The sequence below is a fragment of the Ammospiza nelsoni genome, chromosome 14 (assembly GCF_027579445.1).
Source record: "Ammospiza nelsoni isolate bAmmNel1 chromosome 14, bAmmNel1.pri, whole genome shotgun sequence".
NCBI lineage: Eukaryota > Metazoa > Chordata > Aves > Passeriformes > Passerellidae > Ammospiza > Ammospiza nelsoni.
Window position 1 is genome coordinate 826829 of NC_080646.1, and position 18441 is coordinate 845269.

The window sequence follows — 18441 nt, forward strand, 5'->3', positions numbered from 1 at the left end:
TGCCCCATGCCCAGGCAGCACCGAGCCCACCCTGCCAGGGGTCACTGCTCCCTGAACAGCTCCTCAGCCACCCAGGGTGGGCTCACCTTGCAGAACAGCAGGGATGGGCTTGGGGATGGGGAGAAGAGCCACCACCCTTGGCTGCAGCTCTGCTGACCCTACAGGAGACCCCAGCAGACCCTGGGCTCCAAAGCCAAGCGACCTCATGGATGATCAAATATCCAGCTTGGCAGGACACACAGGGACCATCCAAGTCCTGCCCTGCACAGGACACCCCCTGAGTCCCACCCAGGCCTGGGAGCGTTCCCAGCGCTCCCTGCACTCCGTGCAGCCAGTGGGAGTCATTGTGGGGTCGAGTTCCCATCACTCTCCCAGATCCTGCTCAGTCTCGGGGTGGATGCATGCAGGGTCAGCCTCAGGTCTGAAAATCTTGGCTGAGCTTGTGATTCCTCCCTGGAATTCGGGCTTGGGCAAGGGAAGCTGCGATAAGCACTTAATTTGTCAGCTCTTCAGAGAGGGACCTACAGAACCCACCCAATTCTCATTGAATGCTTTTACTGCTATTTCTTTCTATTAACAATTTTTTACATAATGCTCACACTTCATTTGGAAACACATTCCATAATTCCGTGCCAAATTTTAGACTAAAGAAATAGCTTAAAGCAGGGCTTTAAAAATCCAGGCTAAGTCAGCACATTAGGGACTGAAAACCCCCACTTTTTTTGGGGCTGTTATTTTAGGTTGGCGTGGAAGTCGCTTTAAATTTCATTTAAGCTTCTGCCAGCCAGGCCTAAGCTTTTACTTTTATTCCTGGGAAAAACAAACTTCCTGGAACAGGTTTTGTGAAAACAAGGAAAGGTTGAGCTTGGAGCTGAGCTGGCAAATCCAGGGAATTAGGCTGCTGACCTCTGGCCCTCGGGACGCTCTCGGAGCCAGGGCTGAATTTAACAAGTAAATTATCCCAGGGTCCTGCTCTGGGGCTGAGGTGCCTCCCTGGGTGTCTGGTCAGCACGAGGGGATGGAGGGGATGGGGAGGATGGATGGGATGAAGGGGATGGAGGGGATGCATGGGATGCATCCCCACTGACACAGCCACGGCTGGCAAAACTGGGAGAAACCCACAAACCCCACAGTTTTCAGCCCTGCTGCAAACATCTTTCTCCTACATTTTATCCAAACAGGGAGTCCTTTCTGCAGCATCCCTTTCCCACTGGCTCCTGCTGTAAATTAGCAGTTAATTAATTGCTCTCCATGCCTCACTCAGCAGCACCTCCTGGCCTCACCACTCGGAAAATTGGGATTTGTTGCAATTATTTCCCACATGGATCCCTTGTGGATGAACTCTGTGACTTGCCGAGCCATGGACAATTTCATTTCCTCGCTCAGAGCACCACGTTTAATTGGCAATTAATGGAAATGCGGCCAGCCCTGGCTAAGGAGCCAGCAAACAGGAGCAGTGGGACAGAGATGGTGTCAGGGACTGACCCTGTGTGAGCAGAGCCCTCACTCCTTGGCCCCCAGGCTCTGCTGCTCCCAGGACACGGGCTGGGCTCCATCCTGCTCCCAGAGGAGCTGCACCACTGGATACACACACACAGCACTTTACACACACTTGTCCTCCAGCCAGTGGAGCCTGCACCTCATCCCCTTGGAATTCCAAGCTGAGACACCTGTGGAGCAGCTGTGTTTGCTGCTGGAGCCAAGAACTGGCCCCATCACCTGCCTGGGCAGATTTGGGGAGCTCAGAGACCTCCCTGGTATCAGATCTGGAGAAATGGGCACAAGAGAACCGACTAATTCCATGGTATGACCTGATGAGCACCCAGGGCTGCCCTGCTCTGGCCTGGGCAGGGATGTGTCACCACCACCACCACCAGGAGCTGCTGTGCCCAGCACGGCCACCACCCTGCAGGGACCAGCTGAGTGACCAGCTCCGTTCACCCTGATTCCTCCTTCAGTGCACAGCAATTCCCACTTTTCTGTTCTAAATCTGTCTGATCTGGTTTAAATCTGGATGAACTGCTGCAGGCTTCTCCAGGCCCCCACGCAGACCTGGGCCCAGCTCCTTTCCATAACACCATAAACAATTCCCAGATAAACATCCCCAGGCTCTGGAGCATCACACGGAGGCACTGGGGTGCCCACGGCCCTGGAGCTCCCAGGAGCCATCTAAGGACACCCTCACAGCTGGCTGCAGCTGTAAGGCAACAGCCACATTCAAAAATAACCTTGGTGGAATCTCCAATTAATTTATAACCTGGCAACAGCTCAGAACTCTGGTTCTAATTAATCCCGACCTCCTTTAATTGAGGAGCCGACTGCTGTGAGATGTTTGTTTGTGCTTCATCTGCTCCATCTCTGCTCCACATCCATCTGATAATGGTTTGAACATTTAAACCCCGCTGGGGTTACTGGCACTTTCGTGTCCAGTGAGGACATGGGCAGTCACAGAGCCAGCCCTGGTTCTGCTGGCACTGGAGCACCTTGTGCAGAGGAGGGAGAGGCTCCTTGTGCTCCTCACAAAAACACAGATTGCTCCAGCCTGAGCCCATTTGCGCAGTAGAGATCCCCTAAAGCACAGGAAAGGGCTGGAGTTACATTTCTGTCTTTCTGGGATCCTTTGCCTGTGCATTTACACATCTGGGATTTCCTGCCATGTGAAAGTTTTGTTCCCCTTCATGCTTTGGCTGGAAACGTTTGTATTTCCAAGAGGCGTTTCCTGCCCTGGGCTGCAGCCAGAGCATTTATGTCATTTTTGATCCAGGCTTTTACCATTTATTTGTGTGCTTCCTACACATCTCAGTGGTTATTCTGGTCCAGCCTTGGCTCCACGGCTCTCATCACCAAGCCTGGCACGGAAATTTTCCCCTGACCAAAACAGCCGGAACCGCACATCGTGTCTTGAGCAGGGCTGACTCACCATTTCCTAAACGCTGGAGTGCCCCATGGCCCTGCAAATGCTCCAGAAAAGGAGCAGATTCATGGCTGAAAACTTCCTGATGGCCAGCAGTGCCAGTGCCCAAATCCCAGCTAACCAAAGCCAGCGCTGCCTGCTCTGGAATTGGTGCTGGGATAAACAAAAAGAGCTGGAAGGCTGGAATGAGTGTCCAGAGGGGACCTCAGGGATGTGTGGAGCAGCCATGGATCCACTCCTCCACCCCAGGCAGCTACTGCTGCCCCCTGCCCCACCTCTCAGCCCTCCCTTTGGCCAGCAAACCTCCTGGAGGCCCAACAATACCTTCTGGGCAGCCAAAGAGCTTTTCTTTTGCACAGACACATTAAAGAGATAAAGCTGGTAAGTGACTGACATGCTGATATCAGTGACATCTAATCCCTCATTATACTGCTCTTCTGTAAGTGCTGTTAACCCTTGCAGTGCCCAGATTTCTGTCTCCCAGGGAACTGTCTGGTGCTTGGGATGTATCTCTGTGAGTGGAAGAGGGAGAAGAAGCCAAGTGAGTGCCCGTGGTGTGGCCAAGCATTGTGGCTGCAGCTGGGGCAGGTAAAGGACAAAGAGGGGCTGGCTCCCTGGAGCACCTGCTCAGACACACCTGAAGATGCTGAGAACGGTTCCTTTATTCCATTTTCTCATGCTGGGCCCAGCCTGTTTCACAAGTCTTGTGTTCTGGGACTTTACCACTGAACAGCTTCCTGAGAGCTCCATCACTGGGTATTCCCTGTGCCTTCCTTTCCCTGAATGCCCCGTTGCCTCTGGACGGGTCCTTTCACCCCACAGGGTCCCTGGGGTGTCCCTGAGGTGGGTGACACTGCTGACCCCAACAAGCCTATCCCAGCTCACAAAACCCTGCTGGCCCCTCGAGGGACAGATGCTCTGGACATTTACAGTTACAACATTCCCACTGAATCATCAAGTCATCCTTACACGATCCACGTAGGAACCGCTCCCTCCATCTCCCAGACCTCCCACACCATTCTCCAGCCCGGTGCTGCTCACCTGGCTCGGAGCTGTCGCACTCCTGGGGGTTGCACTTCTGGGTGCTCTCTGGCCACGGCTCGTGGTCACACAGGCTGCTGTCCTCCTCGGCCACCCCGCTCCTGGTGTCGATGCACTTCACCTGCCGCCGCTGGATGCCCCCTCCACAGGGAGCTGAGCACTGCGGGGACCCGGGGCTCAGCCTGGGACAGCCCCAGCGGGTCCCCATTCCCTGCAGGCGCCCCTGGAGGGCTCAGCCCCGCTCACCTGTCCCCAGGAGCCCACCACCCAGGTGGTGCAGGGCTGGCTGTTGCAGGGCCGGGTGCTGTTGGGCCTCAGGCTCTCCTCGCAGCGCCCCGGCTCCGGGCACGTCACCAGCCGGGCCTGCTCCCCGCCGCCACACGGCTCCGAGCACTGCGGGACACACGGCACGGCAGGGCAGGGCAGGCCAGGGCAGGGCTGAGCCCCTGCTGCACACAGCAGGGCCTGGAGGGGCTCCAGGAGAGCTGGAGAGGGGCTGGGGACAAGGCATGGAGGGACAGGACACAGGGAATGGCTCCCACTGCCAAAGGGCAGGGATGGATGGGAGATTGGGCAGGGATGGATGGGATGAGGGTGGCAAAGAGCTGAGATGGAGTTCCCAGCACAGCTGTGGGTACCCCTGGATCCCTGGCGGTGTCTCAGGCCAGTGGGACACGGGGCTCAGAGCCACATGGGATAGCACAGGTGTCCCTGGCCTGGCAGCAGGGCCGAGCGGGGCCCAGGCCAGCCCGTACCTCTCTCCAGGAGGACGTGTACCAGTCCAGGCACGGGGCACTGTGGCAGGGCAGCTGCGCCGGGGGCTGTGCCAGCCCCGCCTGGCAGTGGAAGGGCCGCAGCAGCCGCTGGTCCCGCGTGTCAACGCAGTGAACGTCCCGCACCTTGGTGCCCCCGCCGCAGCTCCTGGAGCACTGGGGAGGACACAGAGACACTGTGGGCAAGGGGACAGAGCCATGGAGGGGAGGGACACAGAGCCACCCTGGGCCCCGTACCTTGCTCCAGGTGCCCACACGCCAGGCCGAGCAGGGTCTCAGGGAGCACCTCCGGGCGGGGACGGGCCTGTCGGCCATGGGACAGCCACCGTCAGCGCCACTGCTGCAGCGCACCGAGCGCCACACCGCACCCAGGCCGCATGTGGCCGAGCACTGCAACACAGGGAACGCTGAAAAACCTGCCCCAAAACCCCTCTCAGCAATCCCACATCAGGCAGCACTCGGGGAGGGAAGGGGAGGAACACGCTCCTCCATGGCCCATTCCAGCCGTTTCTGCTCTGGCTGGGACCAACCCTTCCTCTCCCTGCTCAGGGTTTGCTCCCTGGATTCTCATGGCCACAGCAGAGGGGAAAATGGGGCAGCACCCTGGCGCTGGGGGTGCCTGTAGCTTTTGATTACCAGTTGCTTCTTAATTAGCACTAATGACCCCATGCTGCCAAGAGAAAGGTCCCAGAGGCAGCCAGGGCAGGGACAGGTCTCACATCCACACTGGCCCTTTCAATGGCACTCACCACGTACCTCACTCCAGTTCCCGACCTCCCAGCTGGGCTTGGCAGTGGCTGCTGCAGAGGGTGATGGTGGAAGCGCAGCCTCCTCCTCTTCCTCCTCCTCCAGCCTCTTCTCCCAGAGCGGGGGGGACAAAGGGGTGGGCTGGGACAACTCCTGCCCCCCGTCACCAGAGGCAGGTGTCCCTGGGGGTGCCCGTGGTGAGGGCTCCTTTGTTGGTGTCTCTGGGCGTGTCCACGGTGAGGGGTCCCTCGTTGGTATCCCTGGGGGTGCCCATGGTGAGGGGTCTCTCATTGATGTCTCTGGGGGTGCCCATGGTGAGGGGTCCCTTGTTGGTATCCCTGGGGGTGCCCATGGTGAGGGGTCTCTCATTGATGTCCCTGAGGGTGCCCATGGTGAGGGGTCCCTTGTTGGTATCCCTGGGGGTGCCCATGGTGAGGGGTCCCTCATTGATGTCCCTGAGGGTGCCCATGGTGAGGGGTCCCTTGTTGGTATCCCTGGGGGTGCCCATGGTGAGGGGTCCCTCATTGATGTCCCTGAGGGTGCCCATGGTGAGGGGTCCCTCGGAGCAGGGATGCTGAGGGGGGTCCCATGGGAGGTCAGCTCGGTGTGGGACAATGCCGGATCCGGGTGCAGGGACACCCCCTGTGCCCCCCATTCCCGGGGGGACCCTGCATTGTGGGCAGCTGGGCCCTGAGCTGGGGCTGTGGGCACGGCTGGGCCCAGGCCATCCTGCCGGCCCCTGGGGGTGAGCTGGGGGGCTGGCCCGGCCATGGCAGGGGACAGGGACACTGCAGGGGCTGCTGTGGCCATAGAGGGGGTGGAGGTGGGGGCTGTGGGGCCGTGCAGCTCTGGCTGGAGCCCTCCCTGCCCCACGGGAGCCCCATCAGCACCCACAGGAGGGGGGCTCAGGACAGGGTGGGGGCTGCCAGCACTCCCTGCTACCCCCAAGCCCAGGCCCTGCGGGGTGGGCAAGGCAAGATCTGCCCTCTGCATGCCATGTGATTGCCCTCCTGCCCACGTGTCCAGCATCCCCTCTGGCACCCCTGCCCACCCGTGCTGCTCGCTGGGCTGTGGGGCTGCACCAGGACTGTCACTGCTGGTGGCCAGAGCCATTTCCCTGGAGTCCCCATGGCCTCTCCCTGCAGTGCCACGTCCCTGTGTGCCCACACTGCCCTCGCTGCTGCCCCGTGCTGCTGGCCCCAGGGACACATCCACCCGGGCACTGCCCCAGCCCACGCCGGCAGGGTGGGGACCCCAGGGAGCGGGGACACCCTGCCCCAGGCTGCTCCTGCTGGGCACAGCTCTCTGGGGCTCATCCCAGGGTGCCTGGCCGTGGTTTGCAGAGTCAGGGCTCATGGAGCTCTGGGTGGGCGGGTGGTGCTCAGAGCGGGGCACAGGCACTGCACCCTCCTCCTCCTGCTCCCCCAAAAAGGCAGGGGTGCTGTATCTGGGGGTGGCTGATCCCATATCCTCGGGGACCATGCTCAGGAGGTCATTCCTGCCTAAACCCCCGGGCTCTGTGTGTCGCCCATGCACAGGGGCAGAGGTGTGCTCCTCCCGGGGGCCTGGCTGCCCCTGGCTCTCTGCTCCCAGCCCAGTGGTGAGCAGGGCCTCGGTGGGCACCTCCCAGGGCCCCTCGGTGCCATCCGTGCTCAGCTCTGCCCTTGGCTCCTCGCCTCTGCTCTCCTTCTCCGTGAAGGGGTAGTAGGACAGATCCTCGTGGAAGTTGATGAAGTTATAATCGTAGTAAAAGTCATCCACAAAGACGTTTCCTTTCCTGGCTGAGAAGTCCTCCTCGGCGATGACGTTGACATCGTTGGACTCCGGGCCGTGTGGGATGAAGGGGTTAAACTGAGGAACGTGCTTGCTGGGGATGTACTGGATGTCATTAAACAGCTCCCTGCTGGAGGAGCCGCTGCCAGACCAGTCTGTGCTGTCCCAGCTCTGGTGGCACTGTGGCAAGGAGCAGGCCCTCTCGCGGCTGGGTCTGTGGGCAGGGTCACACGGGGTGCCAGTGCTGTTGCTGCAGTGCACCGGGCGCCGCTGGGTCCCGTTCCCACAGGTCACCGAGCACTGCGAGGGAACAGAGAGGGACAGCGCTGTGGGGCGTCGCAGACAGCTTCTATGGAAAATCCTTTCTTTAGGATTTTCCCTCCTGAGAAGCTGGGAGGCCTCAGGAACAAAATGTAAACATTGATTATCTGCTGCTGTGGAATGCAACAGGTGCATCTGGGATTGGCCCATGTTAGATGTTTGTAATTAATGGCCAATCTCAGCCCAGCTGGCTCGGACAGAGAGCCCGAGCCACAAACCTTTGTGATCATTCTTTGCTACTCTATTCTTAGCTAGCCTTCTGAGGAAATCCTTTCTTCTATTCTTTTAGTATAGTTTTAATGTAAATATATATCATAAAATATGTAAATCTATAATATATATAAATATAAAATACATAAATAATGTAAATTTATATAATAAAATAATAAATAAAAAACATTCTGAAACACGGAGTCAGATCCTTGTCTCTTCCCTCAGCCTGAGACCCCTGTGAACACGGTCACAGAGGGGCACGGCCAGGAGTGGTGCCAGTGCTCCCTCTGTGAGGGCTCCACGTCCCTCTGCCAACCCCACCACCCACCCGGGCCCCAGACAGCTCCTGTGCCAGTCCCGCCCTGGCAGCAGAGCACTGCTGCCCAAAGCCCCACTGCAGACCGTGCCAGAGCAGGGCTGGGGCTGCGGGGGTTTGCTCAGGGTGATCCTTGCCCTGCTTTCCTGCCCAGTTTTCCCGGGAGATGGAGGCTGGGAAGGGCAGGGGTGAGATGAGCTAATGGGCCTTTCCTGTGACCTATGGCCATGAATTGCAGCTCTTCTTCTAGAAGAGCGTTCTTTGAAGCAGGGAACAACAACATGTGTGTTGTCCCAGCAGGGAAAAAGCAAAGGTCAGGAAGGAGCTTTGTGGGGACACAGCATCCCCCCATAATGGGATCTTTGAGATGGGCCAGCACAAAAGGAACTGAGGAGCTGGAAAGGAGAACAGCAGCATTTTCTGCTGCATTTGGGGCTTGGAGCAACGCAGGCTTGTGAGAGGTGTCCCTGCCCATGGCAGGGGGTGGAACCAGATGGGCTCTAAGGTCCCTTCCACCCCAGAGCATTCCAGGATTCCCCATTGGGAATGGCCATCACCAGGCATTTCCAGAGCTGGAATCAACCATTACCACACACAACACCGCGAGAGGGCTGCAAGGAGCTGCTCCCCTGAAGAACCACAAACCAGCTCCTTTGGAAACTCCACAAAGCTGTGCGTGCAGAGCTCCGGGGTCGTCCTGAGGCACTGAGTCCCAGTGTGATGCAGCTGTGGGCCCCCAGAGCGCCCCTGTGCCAGGGCCAGGTGCCCCAGTGCCAGGTGGGCACTCTGCTGCCGCCTGGGCTCTGCAGACGAAGCTGTGCCACCCTGCTGGTTCTGCTGACAGAAGGACCACAGCTCTGGGAAGCTTCCCAGCCCCTCCAATCCCCCTGATTATGGTGGAAATGGAAAAGAAAGGGGGCTCTCCCTTTAAATTAAAGGACAGAAAAATTACAGAACCTCAAAATCCCAAACACATTTTCTCCAGGGCTCACAGATCCACTGGTGCCAACACCAGAGAGGCCAGCAGTGAGGGCTGGGGCTGCCCTGCCCAGCTCTGACCCACCTACAAGCCATAATTTTCCCTTTAAATCATTGCATCCATCTTTCTCAGCCCTTAATTGTGGCTTTTGTGGGCCCCTAGAAAAATATTTCCAACTCGCTCTCATCTAGCCTTCAAATCCTCTGCTCACATTTGATTCCATTTGTTCCTTAGCAACAAGCTCTGTTCCCAGGCTCTCCCCTTTCTCTCCTGATATTTGTCTTCACTCTGAACACTTTTGGAACGGCTGTTTAAATTAGGAGTTATCATTTTCTGCTTGAAACCCTCAGCCTGTGGCTAAGCTGATTCACAAAAACACAAAAATAAATCAAGGCTACAGAGAATGTCACCATTAATCACCCCATGGAATCATTTGGCTTGGAAGGGACCTTGAAGATCATCCAGTTCCACCTCCTGCCCTGGGCAGGGACACCTTCCAGTACACCAGGCCATGTCCAGCTGAAAACCTCATTTCTGCCCTCCTTGTGCCAAGCACAGAGCGTGGCACTCACCCTGTGTGAGTGAGGGGGCTGCAAAGCCCAGGGCTGGGGCAGAGATAAACTGCCCAATGCCCCCTCCTCATCCTGAGACTTCCATGAGCAATGAAATTCCTTCCATCCGTGGGAGCTGGGGCGCAGTTAAACTGCCCAATGCCCCTATCCCACCCTGAGAGCTCCCCAGGCAATGGAATTCCCATCCAGGGGAGCCCACAGGGACACAGCCATGGGTTTCTGTGAGCAGGAGCACACCCATCGCTCCGGGGCAGGCTGAGGTGTCCAGGGACCCCCGTCCCCAGCTCCCACCCCTTTGTAAGACACTGGCACATCCCCAGCGTCCCCTCTCACCTCAGACCAGTTGCCCACAGCCCACGGGGAGGGACAGGGGACCTCTGGGTGGCAGGGCATGGTGGCATCCGGCTTGGTGAGGTGCTGGCAGTCTGCTGGCTGCAGGGCCCTCTGCTCGTCCAGCCCCACGCTCTGGATGCACAGCACCGTCCTCTTCATCAGCCCTGCCCGGCCACACGTGGCTGAGCACTGCTGCCACTCACCCACCCACCACCTGCACAGGGGGGAAAAGGGGGAAAAAAGGGAGAAAAGGGAAGAGAAAGATCTCAGCCAGAGCAAGCAGCCATGCTCCAGGATCCATCCCATTGCCCTTCATGTGAGGCCGTGGGGAAAGGAGGATCCCAAATGTGTCAGCCCGAGGTCTGGGAGCTGGGACACAGGGTCAGGGATGGGACAGTCCCCGAGCTGTGCCAGGGTTATGTGCACAGAGGCAGAGAGGAGCATCCTGCCAGCACGGGACCGTCTGTGAGGCTCAGCCTGAGGACAGGCAATGCCCGCGGCGGTCAGACAACCCCAGGGATGCTGTCACGGACCAGCCCAGGGCGAGGGAGGGGGGACAGGGCGGGTGGCACCTGGCTGGGCAGGGCTCCTCGCTGCAGGTGCGCTGCTGGTCGTCGGGGCGCGTCAGGGCATCGCAGAACCGCTCCTCCACCAGCCCCGCCAGCCTTTCCACGCAGTGCACCACCTGCCGCTGCACCCCTGCGGGAACACGGGCTCTGAGGGCACCCCCGGGGCGCTGAGGGCACACCTGGGGCACTGAGGGCACCCCGGGGCACTGAGAGCACACCTGGGGCGCTGAGAGCACACCTGGGGCACTGAGGGCACACCTGGGGCACTGAGAGCACACCCAGGGCTCTGAGAGCACCCCTGGGGCACTGAGGGCACACCTGAGGCACTGAGGGCACAGCTGGGGCACTGAGAGCACACCCAGGGCACTGAGGGCACACCCGGGGCACTGAGGGCACACCCGAGGCACTGAGGGCACACCCAGGGCTCTGAGAGCACACCCGGGGCACTGAGGGCACACCCGGGGCACTGAGGGCACACCCAGGGCTCTGAGAGCACACCCAGGGCACTGAGAGCACACCCAGGGCTCTGAGAGCACCCCTGGGGCACTGAGAGCACACCCGGGGCACTGAGAGCATACCCAGGGCACTGAGGGCACACCCGAGGCACTGAGGGCACACCCAGGGCTCTGAGAGCACACCCGGGGCACTGAGGGCACACCCGGGGCACTGAGGGCACACCCGGGGCACTGAGAGCACACCCAGGGCACTGAGAGCACACCCGGGGCACTGAGAGCACACCCAGGGCACTGAGAGCACACCCAGGGCACTGAGAGCACACCCAGGGCTCTGAGAGCACACCCGGGGCACTGAGGGCACATCCAGGGCTCTGAGAGCACACCTGGGGCACTGAGAGCACATCCAGGGCACTGAGAGCACACCCAGGGTGCTGAGAGCACACCCGGGGCACTGAGGGCACACCCGGGGCACCGGCACCACACAGGCACCAGCACCACTTTGGAAACCGAACCCAGCAGGGCACAGGAGGGGTCACTCGGTGAGCCAGGACAGTGGGAAGAAAATGAAAGCACCACTTGAAGGTGCAGGTCCATCGGTGCTGAGGCTGAGGTGCCCTCACAGAGCCCCCGGCACCGGGGCAGGACGGCAGCTGGAGCCGTGCAGCCACGGAGCTGCACCAGGCTGGCACCGCTGCCCTCGTCTCACCCGGGCACCGTGTGCCCTGCGAGCTGCGGGGCTGCCAAGGGGCAGCACCGGGCTCCTTCGGCGGCCCCGTCCCAGCCCAGCTCAGGGACGGACGCTGCCCAAGGCCTCGTGGCCCCAGGCCGCTCACAGGGGTTTCGCGGTGACCTCAGCACACCGCCCCGCTCGGCCCTGTCCCCGTTTCTGTAACACGTATTGACCTGGGACATGGAGAGCTGTCACCGCAGACCCAGCTGAGACTGACAGAACCCTGCTGAGGCTGCCGAGCTCTGGCTCGAGCACTCGGGAGCTTGCAGGGCCTTGGGACTCGCCAGAGGCTCGCTGCGAGCTCTCCCAAACCCCGTCTCATCTCACATCATCACTCAGTGCAGGAAGAGGGGCTCAGCCCTCCTCCTGCTGCTCACCCTCACCCGACCCCTGCCTGATTCACTCCTCTATTTCCCTTCCCTTCTGGAAGCCAAGCACTCGAATCATACGTAGAAAAGCTGGTTTCAAACAAAGCCGTGTCCCGGCACTCTGTGCTACCTAGAAAGCAAAAGTGTCCTTGAATTCCCCTTTTTTCCTGTGCCAGCTGCTCTCGAGGAAATGCTTGCTGCTCCAGCCTCCCCTGGCAGTGCTCCAGAAATGTCCCTCTGCCCCAAAAGCTGCCCCGGGCACCCTGGGACACCCAGCCAGTGGGGCAGGAGGGGGGAAGCAAATGTGCACACACCGACACTGCGGGACCCCAGTGCTCTCTGTAAAACCCTGGATATCCTCCCCCTGGAGAGGCCCAGCCAGGCAGGAGACCAGCCCTTCCACACTCCCTGACTTCTCTAAAGCTCTTTTGTCTCCATCCCGTGCAGGGTAACAGGACACCGAGCACTGATAAAGCCCTGGGGTTCCTGCTGAGCACCGCGGGCACGACCTCAGCAGACGTGCCTTGCTTCTCCCCTAGCACCTGTGAAACCAGGAATGCCAAAGGCTCCCCAGGAACGCCCCACTGCTCAGAGCCGTGTCCCAGGCTGTGCTCACCTGTCCCACAGGTGGCCGTGCAGGTGGTCCAGGAGCCAAAGCGCCACAGGAACTCGGGCTGCTCGATCTCGTTCTCGCTGTCAGCCGGGCGCTGGATCGTGTACTGGTACCTCACCCCGGGGTTGGTCTCCTGGAACAGCAGCTGGGGACACAGGGGACAGAGGAGGATGAACAGCAGCTGGGGACACAGGGGACAGCAGCTGGGGACACAGGGGACAGAGGAGGATGAACAGGGGCTGGGGGACACAGGGGACAGGTATGGGGTGAACAGAGCTGGGGGACACAGGGGACAGCACCTGGGGGTGAACAGCAGCTGGGCAGGGGACAGAGACAGGGTGAACAGCAGCTGGGGGACACAGGGGATGAACAGCAGCTGGGGGACACAGGGGACCGAGAGGGGCTGAACAGAGCTGGGGGACACAGGGGACAGAGAGAAGGTAAACAGCAGCTGGGGGACACAGGGGACAGCGGCTGGGGACACAGGGGACAGGCAGGGGATGAACAGAGCTGGGGGACACAGGGGACAGCACCTGGGGGTGAACAGCAGCTGGGCAGGGGACAGGCAGGGGTGAACAGCACCTGGGGGACACAGGGGACAGGCAGGGGATGAACAGAGCTGGGGACACAGGGGACAGGCAGGGGGTGGTTGGGCAGGGCAGTGGGGGGTGGCACTGCCCCAGGGGCTTCTCAGAGTGAAGGAGCTGCCCAGCAGGACCAGGAGGACGTGACCCTGTGCCCAGCACCCCAGCAGAGCTGGGTGGGATTTGGAGTAACCCGGTGTGTGGAAGGTGTCCCTGCCCACGGGTGGAATTTCCCAAGCTGCCTCCCACTGCAGAGGGGCTCCTGCTGCTCCCGTGGCTGACACAAGCCCTGCTGGAAGCGCCCGCCTCGCCAGGGCCGGGAGTTCATCCCTGTTTTTCTTAGCCTAAGCGCTCCCATTATTGCCAAAGCTTTGTTGTTCTTGGAGCTTCGGCGGGAGAGCCAGGGCGCCTTTCCAAAACCTCTCCATGAACATCGAAACGTTGTTGTCCACGGGTTTTAATTAGGCTATGAATCCCAGAAAGTGATTTGTGGGTGCTGAGCGCGCCAGCACTCCCATTAACAGCAGCCCTTGGCAGCAGCAGGCCCAGGACGCTGCTCACATCCCACCCGAGCTGCTGCTGAAGGAAAGGCAGGAGGAGATTGCGGCTGCTCGGGGTGAGCCCGTGCAAAGGAGGGGATGTTCTGGGGAGTGCGTGGGGCTGAGCCACAGCTGCCAGGGCAGGGGGATCCTGGGGGTCCGTGGGATGCAGCTCCGTGGCCACCACCACCCCTGCACCACGAGGGATGCCAGCCTGGTGCCAGCTGTGCCGTCGCGCGTGGGATCATTCCCACTGGTTTCTGCAGAGGAAGGCTCGGCCTCACGGTCACAAGGACAGTGCCTCCCACAGCTCTGCGTGAGCTGGCAGCTCCCTCCCTCCTGTCCAGCCCAGCCAGAAGCACCGGGGGCTCTTCCCCTGCTGGTGATAAGATTTGGGAAAGGCCTCAGGAAACGGCTCCTTCTCCTCACACTCCCTCTCCTGTGCAAATATTCTGCAGAATGCTGCAAAGGGGATGAGGCTCAGCTCCAAGTGGTGTGGGCTGGAAACATCCCCAGGCTGGCAGCGTGTGCTTGGCTGCCCCAGTGCTGGCTCCCACAGAAACTCACCCCGAGGAGGGCAGAGCATGCAGGGAGGGCTGGGAGGGACCACGGCAGGATCCATCCTACCTGGATCCATCCTACCTGGATCCACACGGGCTCCACGGTGGGCCCTGGAGAGGTGAGGTTCTCCCAGTTGCCTGTCCTCTTGTAGGTGAAGGTGGTCCCTGCCACCCTGTAGTCCCCGTTCCACTGGATGGTCCAGCCTCCATTCAGGAAATACTTCTCGGGGTCCTCGCTCCGCAGCGCCAGGAAATTCCCGGCTTCTGCCACCTCCTCAATCCGGATCTCCCGGGCTCCCACGGGGATAATGCCAATGTCCACGTAGCCTGGGAATGGAACCAAGCGTTGGGCTTGGGGGAGTCAGAGGTGTCTGAGACGATTTTTGTCCTTGGGTGGATGCTGTGTTCCCCGGGTGCCAGCACTGTGCCGATCCTTGCACCTCTGTAAGGCACCAGTGGGCACCAAGCCCCACCTGAGTTCTCTGCTGTCTTATCCCCCAAAAATCAACCAGTTGGAATTAAACTCCCCTTCCAAAGGAGCAGCAGCAGCCCAGCTGTGCTGGAGCAGCACGGGGCGCTCTGGGGACAGCAGTGGGTGCCCTTACCCAGCCCCTCGCTGTCCTCGAAGGTCTTGTGCACGGTGTGGCAGGTGGAGCCGTCCCCGTGGCACACCCCGCAGCGATCCTCCACGGCGTGAGAGTCAATCTCGTAGTCACAGCCCACGTTCTGCAAGGCAGCCTGTCAGCCCCACACACACCAGCCCCACACCAGCACTTCCCAGGCCGTCCCAGCACCAGCTGCACCATCCCCAGGGGATTCACAGCACCCTGGGATGCCTTGGGGTGGGAGGGACGTTAAAGACAATGCAGTCCCAGCCCCCTGTCATGGGCAGGGACACCTTCCCTGAGACCAGGGTGCTCCAAGGTTGCTCCAGGTTGCACCCATCCTGGCCCGGGCGGCGCCCTAGCTCCTTGAGGCCAGCACAGAGGCTGACACAGCCCGTAGCACTCACCCCACGGGAACCAGGAACGCTCTCCGAGTGGGGAATGGCAAAGGAGCGAGCTCAGCACCAGAGGGAGGGGATGCTGAGTGCCCAAGGCTGGGCGCTGCCCCGGGGGTGCCCTCCAGGCCCGCGTGCCCCCAGGCGCCAGCCCACCTTGCAGATGCCGTTGATGCAGACGTCGCGGCTGGCGTCGCTGTCGTAGCAGGGTGTGCCGTCCACCACGGCGTCCCGCAGCTTCTCCGCAAAGTACTCGTGCTCGGGCCGGCAGTGCAGCTCGCAGGGGTTCACTGGGGAACAGGCACGCGCTCAGCCCCGGCGCTGCAGAGCCGAAAGCACAACCCGCCCCGCAAGCCCAGGGCAGCGCAAAATACAAAACACAGCATGAGCCGCGGGGCAAGGCAGGGACGCAAACGGCAGCTCCAGGTTTGAGGTGTCTGCCCTGCACTCACTGTTGTTGGGCACCGGTGTCCACTTGTAGAGCTTGCCCTTGTAGAGCATGGGGTTGAACTGGCTGCACTGCACCTGGCGGAAGGAGGGCCTGTCCGGGGGGCAGCGCCGCACGTTGCAGATCCGGAACCGCTTGCGCTCGCCCAGGCAGTACCGGCCCCCGTACTTGGGCCTGGGGGAGGCAAACACAGTCACCAGGGCTGGCAGGGCACAGGCCTCAGAGTCACAGAGCTGTGAATGGTTTGGGTCAGCAGGGACCTCAGAGCCCGTCCCTGTTCCACCCCCTGCCGTGGGTGTTCCATCCACCTTCCACAGAGCAGGCGGCTCCAAGCCCCTCCAGCCTGGTGCCCTTCCTGCAGCTGCTCTGGAGGAGCTGCTCTCCATCCCACCCAGGGAATCCTCCTGGCTCTGCTCCTCTGCTGCCCCAGGGAATGGCAAAGCTGACAGTGGGCTTTGTAAAGCAAGAGAGACTCGAGAAGCACAGCAGTGCTTTTCCAGATGCCAGCACACCCTCACAACAACCATCTCCCACCCTGCTGCCTTGTCCTTCGGTCACACCACTGTCCACATCCCATGTCCCAGTGACCCCATGAGAATTCCTTCTCCTGGGCACACTGTGCTGAAGAGAATGAAGCTAATGATTATTTTAGGGCTGTGTTTACACACTCTGCCCTGAGGAATGGCTGTGGGAAGGGGGGATGCCCAGCACACATTTTCTCACCTCATCCCAAGGGCAAAGCTGAAGATTTACCTCCAGTGGCCAAAGCAAACAACTGCCCGGGAAATTCCCAGTGTTTGCTCTCCTGCCTGTCCACAGCTGTGTTTGAACACTCCACAAACCACCACAGCACCTCTGCCACAGCGTTTATGTCAAACACAAATCAGGTCCTGACCCAGGACCGAGATGACAGAGCACTCCCCTCAAGAGCCCAGCAGCACGTACCAAACTCACCCGAGGAAGAGGATGGGCAGAACAAGGCTGGGAGGGACAGGAGCTCACTGCAAGGGCTGCCAGAGCTCCCCATGCCATGGAAAAGCAACTCCCATGGAACATCACTAAAAGCCCCTTTCCTCCCCACCCCAGGCTGCTCTGACACCAGGGCAAGCTGGGGGTTTTGGCTGAATCTGTGCAGCAGGGGTTTGGTGACCAAGGGGACATGTGGGGAGCAGATGGGTCAGCAGAAATGCCAGGATGGAGATGGCAGCTCCTCCAGCAGTGCCCGGACACTTCCAGCCAGCACTGGCTGATGGAATGCAGCAGGGTGATAAACTGCAGCAGGATTTTTCAAAACAACTCTGAATCAGGCTCCAAGAATGCCTGGGTTGCTGTTCTGTCACTGAAGGACACTGTGGATATGTTTTACATCTCTGAGCGCGGAGCCTCTGCCCTTTGTTTGGGTCACAGTGCAGCACTCCAGGCAGGGGATGGAACCAGAACCACCCCAGCACTCCAGGCAGGGGATGGAACCAGAACCACCACAGCACTCTGGGGCAGGGGATGGAACCAGAACCACCACAGCACTCTGGGGCAGGGGATGGAAGCAGAACCACCCCAGCACTCTGGGGCAGGGGATGGAACCAGAACCACCACAGCACTCTGGGGCAGGGGATGGAAGCAGAACCACCCCAGCACTCTGGGGCAGGGGATGGAACCAGAACCACCCCAGCACTCCAGGCAGGGGATGGAAGCAGAACCACCCCAGCACTCCAGGCAGGGGATGGAAGCAGTCCCTCCCGCCCAAACCACCCCAGCGCTCTGTGAGCCTGACCGCTGTCCTGGTGTGGGCAGCGCAGGCTCGGGGCTGGCTTACGTGGGGTGGCTGCAGTGCCTCTCAGCGCTCTGCACTCCTGCCCCGCAGCTGCGCGAGCAGGAGGCCCAGGCGCTCCAGGAGCTCCAGCCGCCGTCGATGGGCTCGGGCCGGAAGCCCACGGGAACGCACTCGCCGTTGAAGCACCACTGTGGGACGGGAGGGGAGCGCGGCGTCAGGGGTGGGCGGCACTGAGCCCAGCACACAGACTGGGCCCTGGAAATCCCTGCCTTGCTTGCACGGGAGTGCCCGGGCTCAGCTGGGCTCTGCCAGAGCCTGCAGCTCCTCAAGCTGTGGGAAACCCAGAGGTGTTGGGCCGTGTGAGGGTTTGAGGGAGAAAACAAACCCAAAGCTCCATGGAGACCCCTCGGCAAGGGGATCCACAGCCCAGTGTCAGCCCAGAGGGGCTCCCCAGCAGTGGGAGAGATCCCAGGGAGGAGCATCCGCCATGGCAGCAGAACCAGCCTTGTGCTCTCCTGCCACGGTCATTAACTGGGTTTCACCTTCCCAGGTGATTCAGGTGACCCCGAGTGAGTCACCTTCCCTGAAGGCAGTCCCTGCTGGGGCAGCGGGTGTTTGGGCAGAGCAGGGGCAGTGGGATGAGCCCAGCCCTGTGTGTGCAGGAGCAGCGCTCCCCAAGGCCATAGAAGGGTGTCCCCCCCCACCACCATTACCTTGCTCTCCCCACAGGCTGTGCCATCCACAGCTGCGTCCAGCTTGGAGTGACACGTGTTCCCCACCGTGCACCACAGCGTGCTGCAGACACTCTGTGGGGAGAGAGGG

At 60.5% G+C, this 18441-nt stretch overlaps 1 protein-coding gene across 1 annotated transcript in view; it reads right to left on the reverse strand.

Annotated features, from left to right (window-relative positions):
• Positions 1–18441, reverse strand: part of ADAMTS7 (ADAM metallopeptidase with thrombospondin type 1 motif 7) — a 32421-nt gene that overhangs the window by 1811 nt on the left and 12169 nt on the right. The window contains exons 11-25 of the mRNA XM_059482382.1: positions 18333–18425; positions 17662–17807; positions 15853–16022; positions 15557–15690; positions 15006–15126; positions 14483–14727; positions 12721–12862; positions 10555–10681; positions 9983–10196; positions 6527–7548; positions 5485–6214; positions 4966–5118; positions 4711–4884; positions 4202–4348; positions 3956–4115 (exon numbers count right to left, since the gene is read on the reverse strand). Of these exons, the coding sequence (XP_059338365.1) occupies positions 3956–4115; positions 4202–4348; positions 4711–4884; positions 4966–5118; positions 5485–6214; positions 6527–7548; positions 9983–10196; positions 10555–10681; positions 12721–12862; positions 14483–14727; positions 15006–15126; positions 15557–15690; positions 15853–16022; positions 17662–17807; positions 18333–18425 (3778 nt within the window). The remainder of the gene's footprint in view (positions 1–3955; positions 4116–4201; positions 4349–4710; positions 4885–4965; positions 5119–5484; positions 6215–6526; positions 7549–9982; positions 10197–10554; positions 10682–12720; positions 12863–14482; positions 14728–15005; positions 15127–15556; positions 15691–15852; positions 16023–17661; positions 17808–18332; positions 18426–18441) is intronic.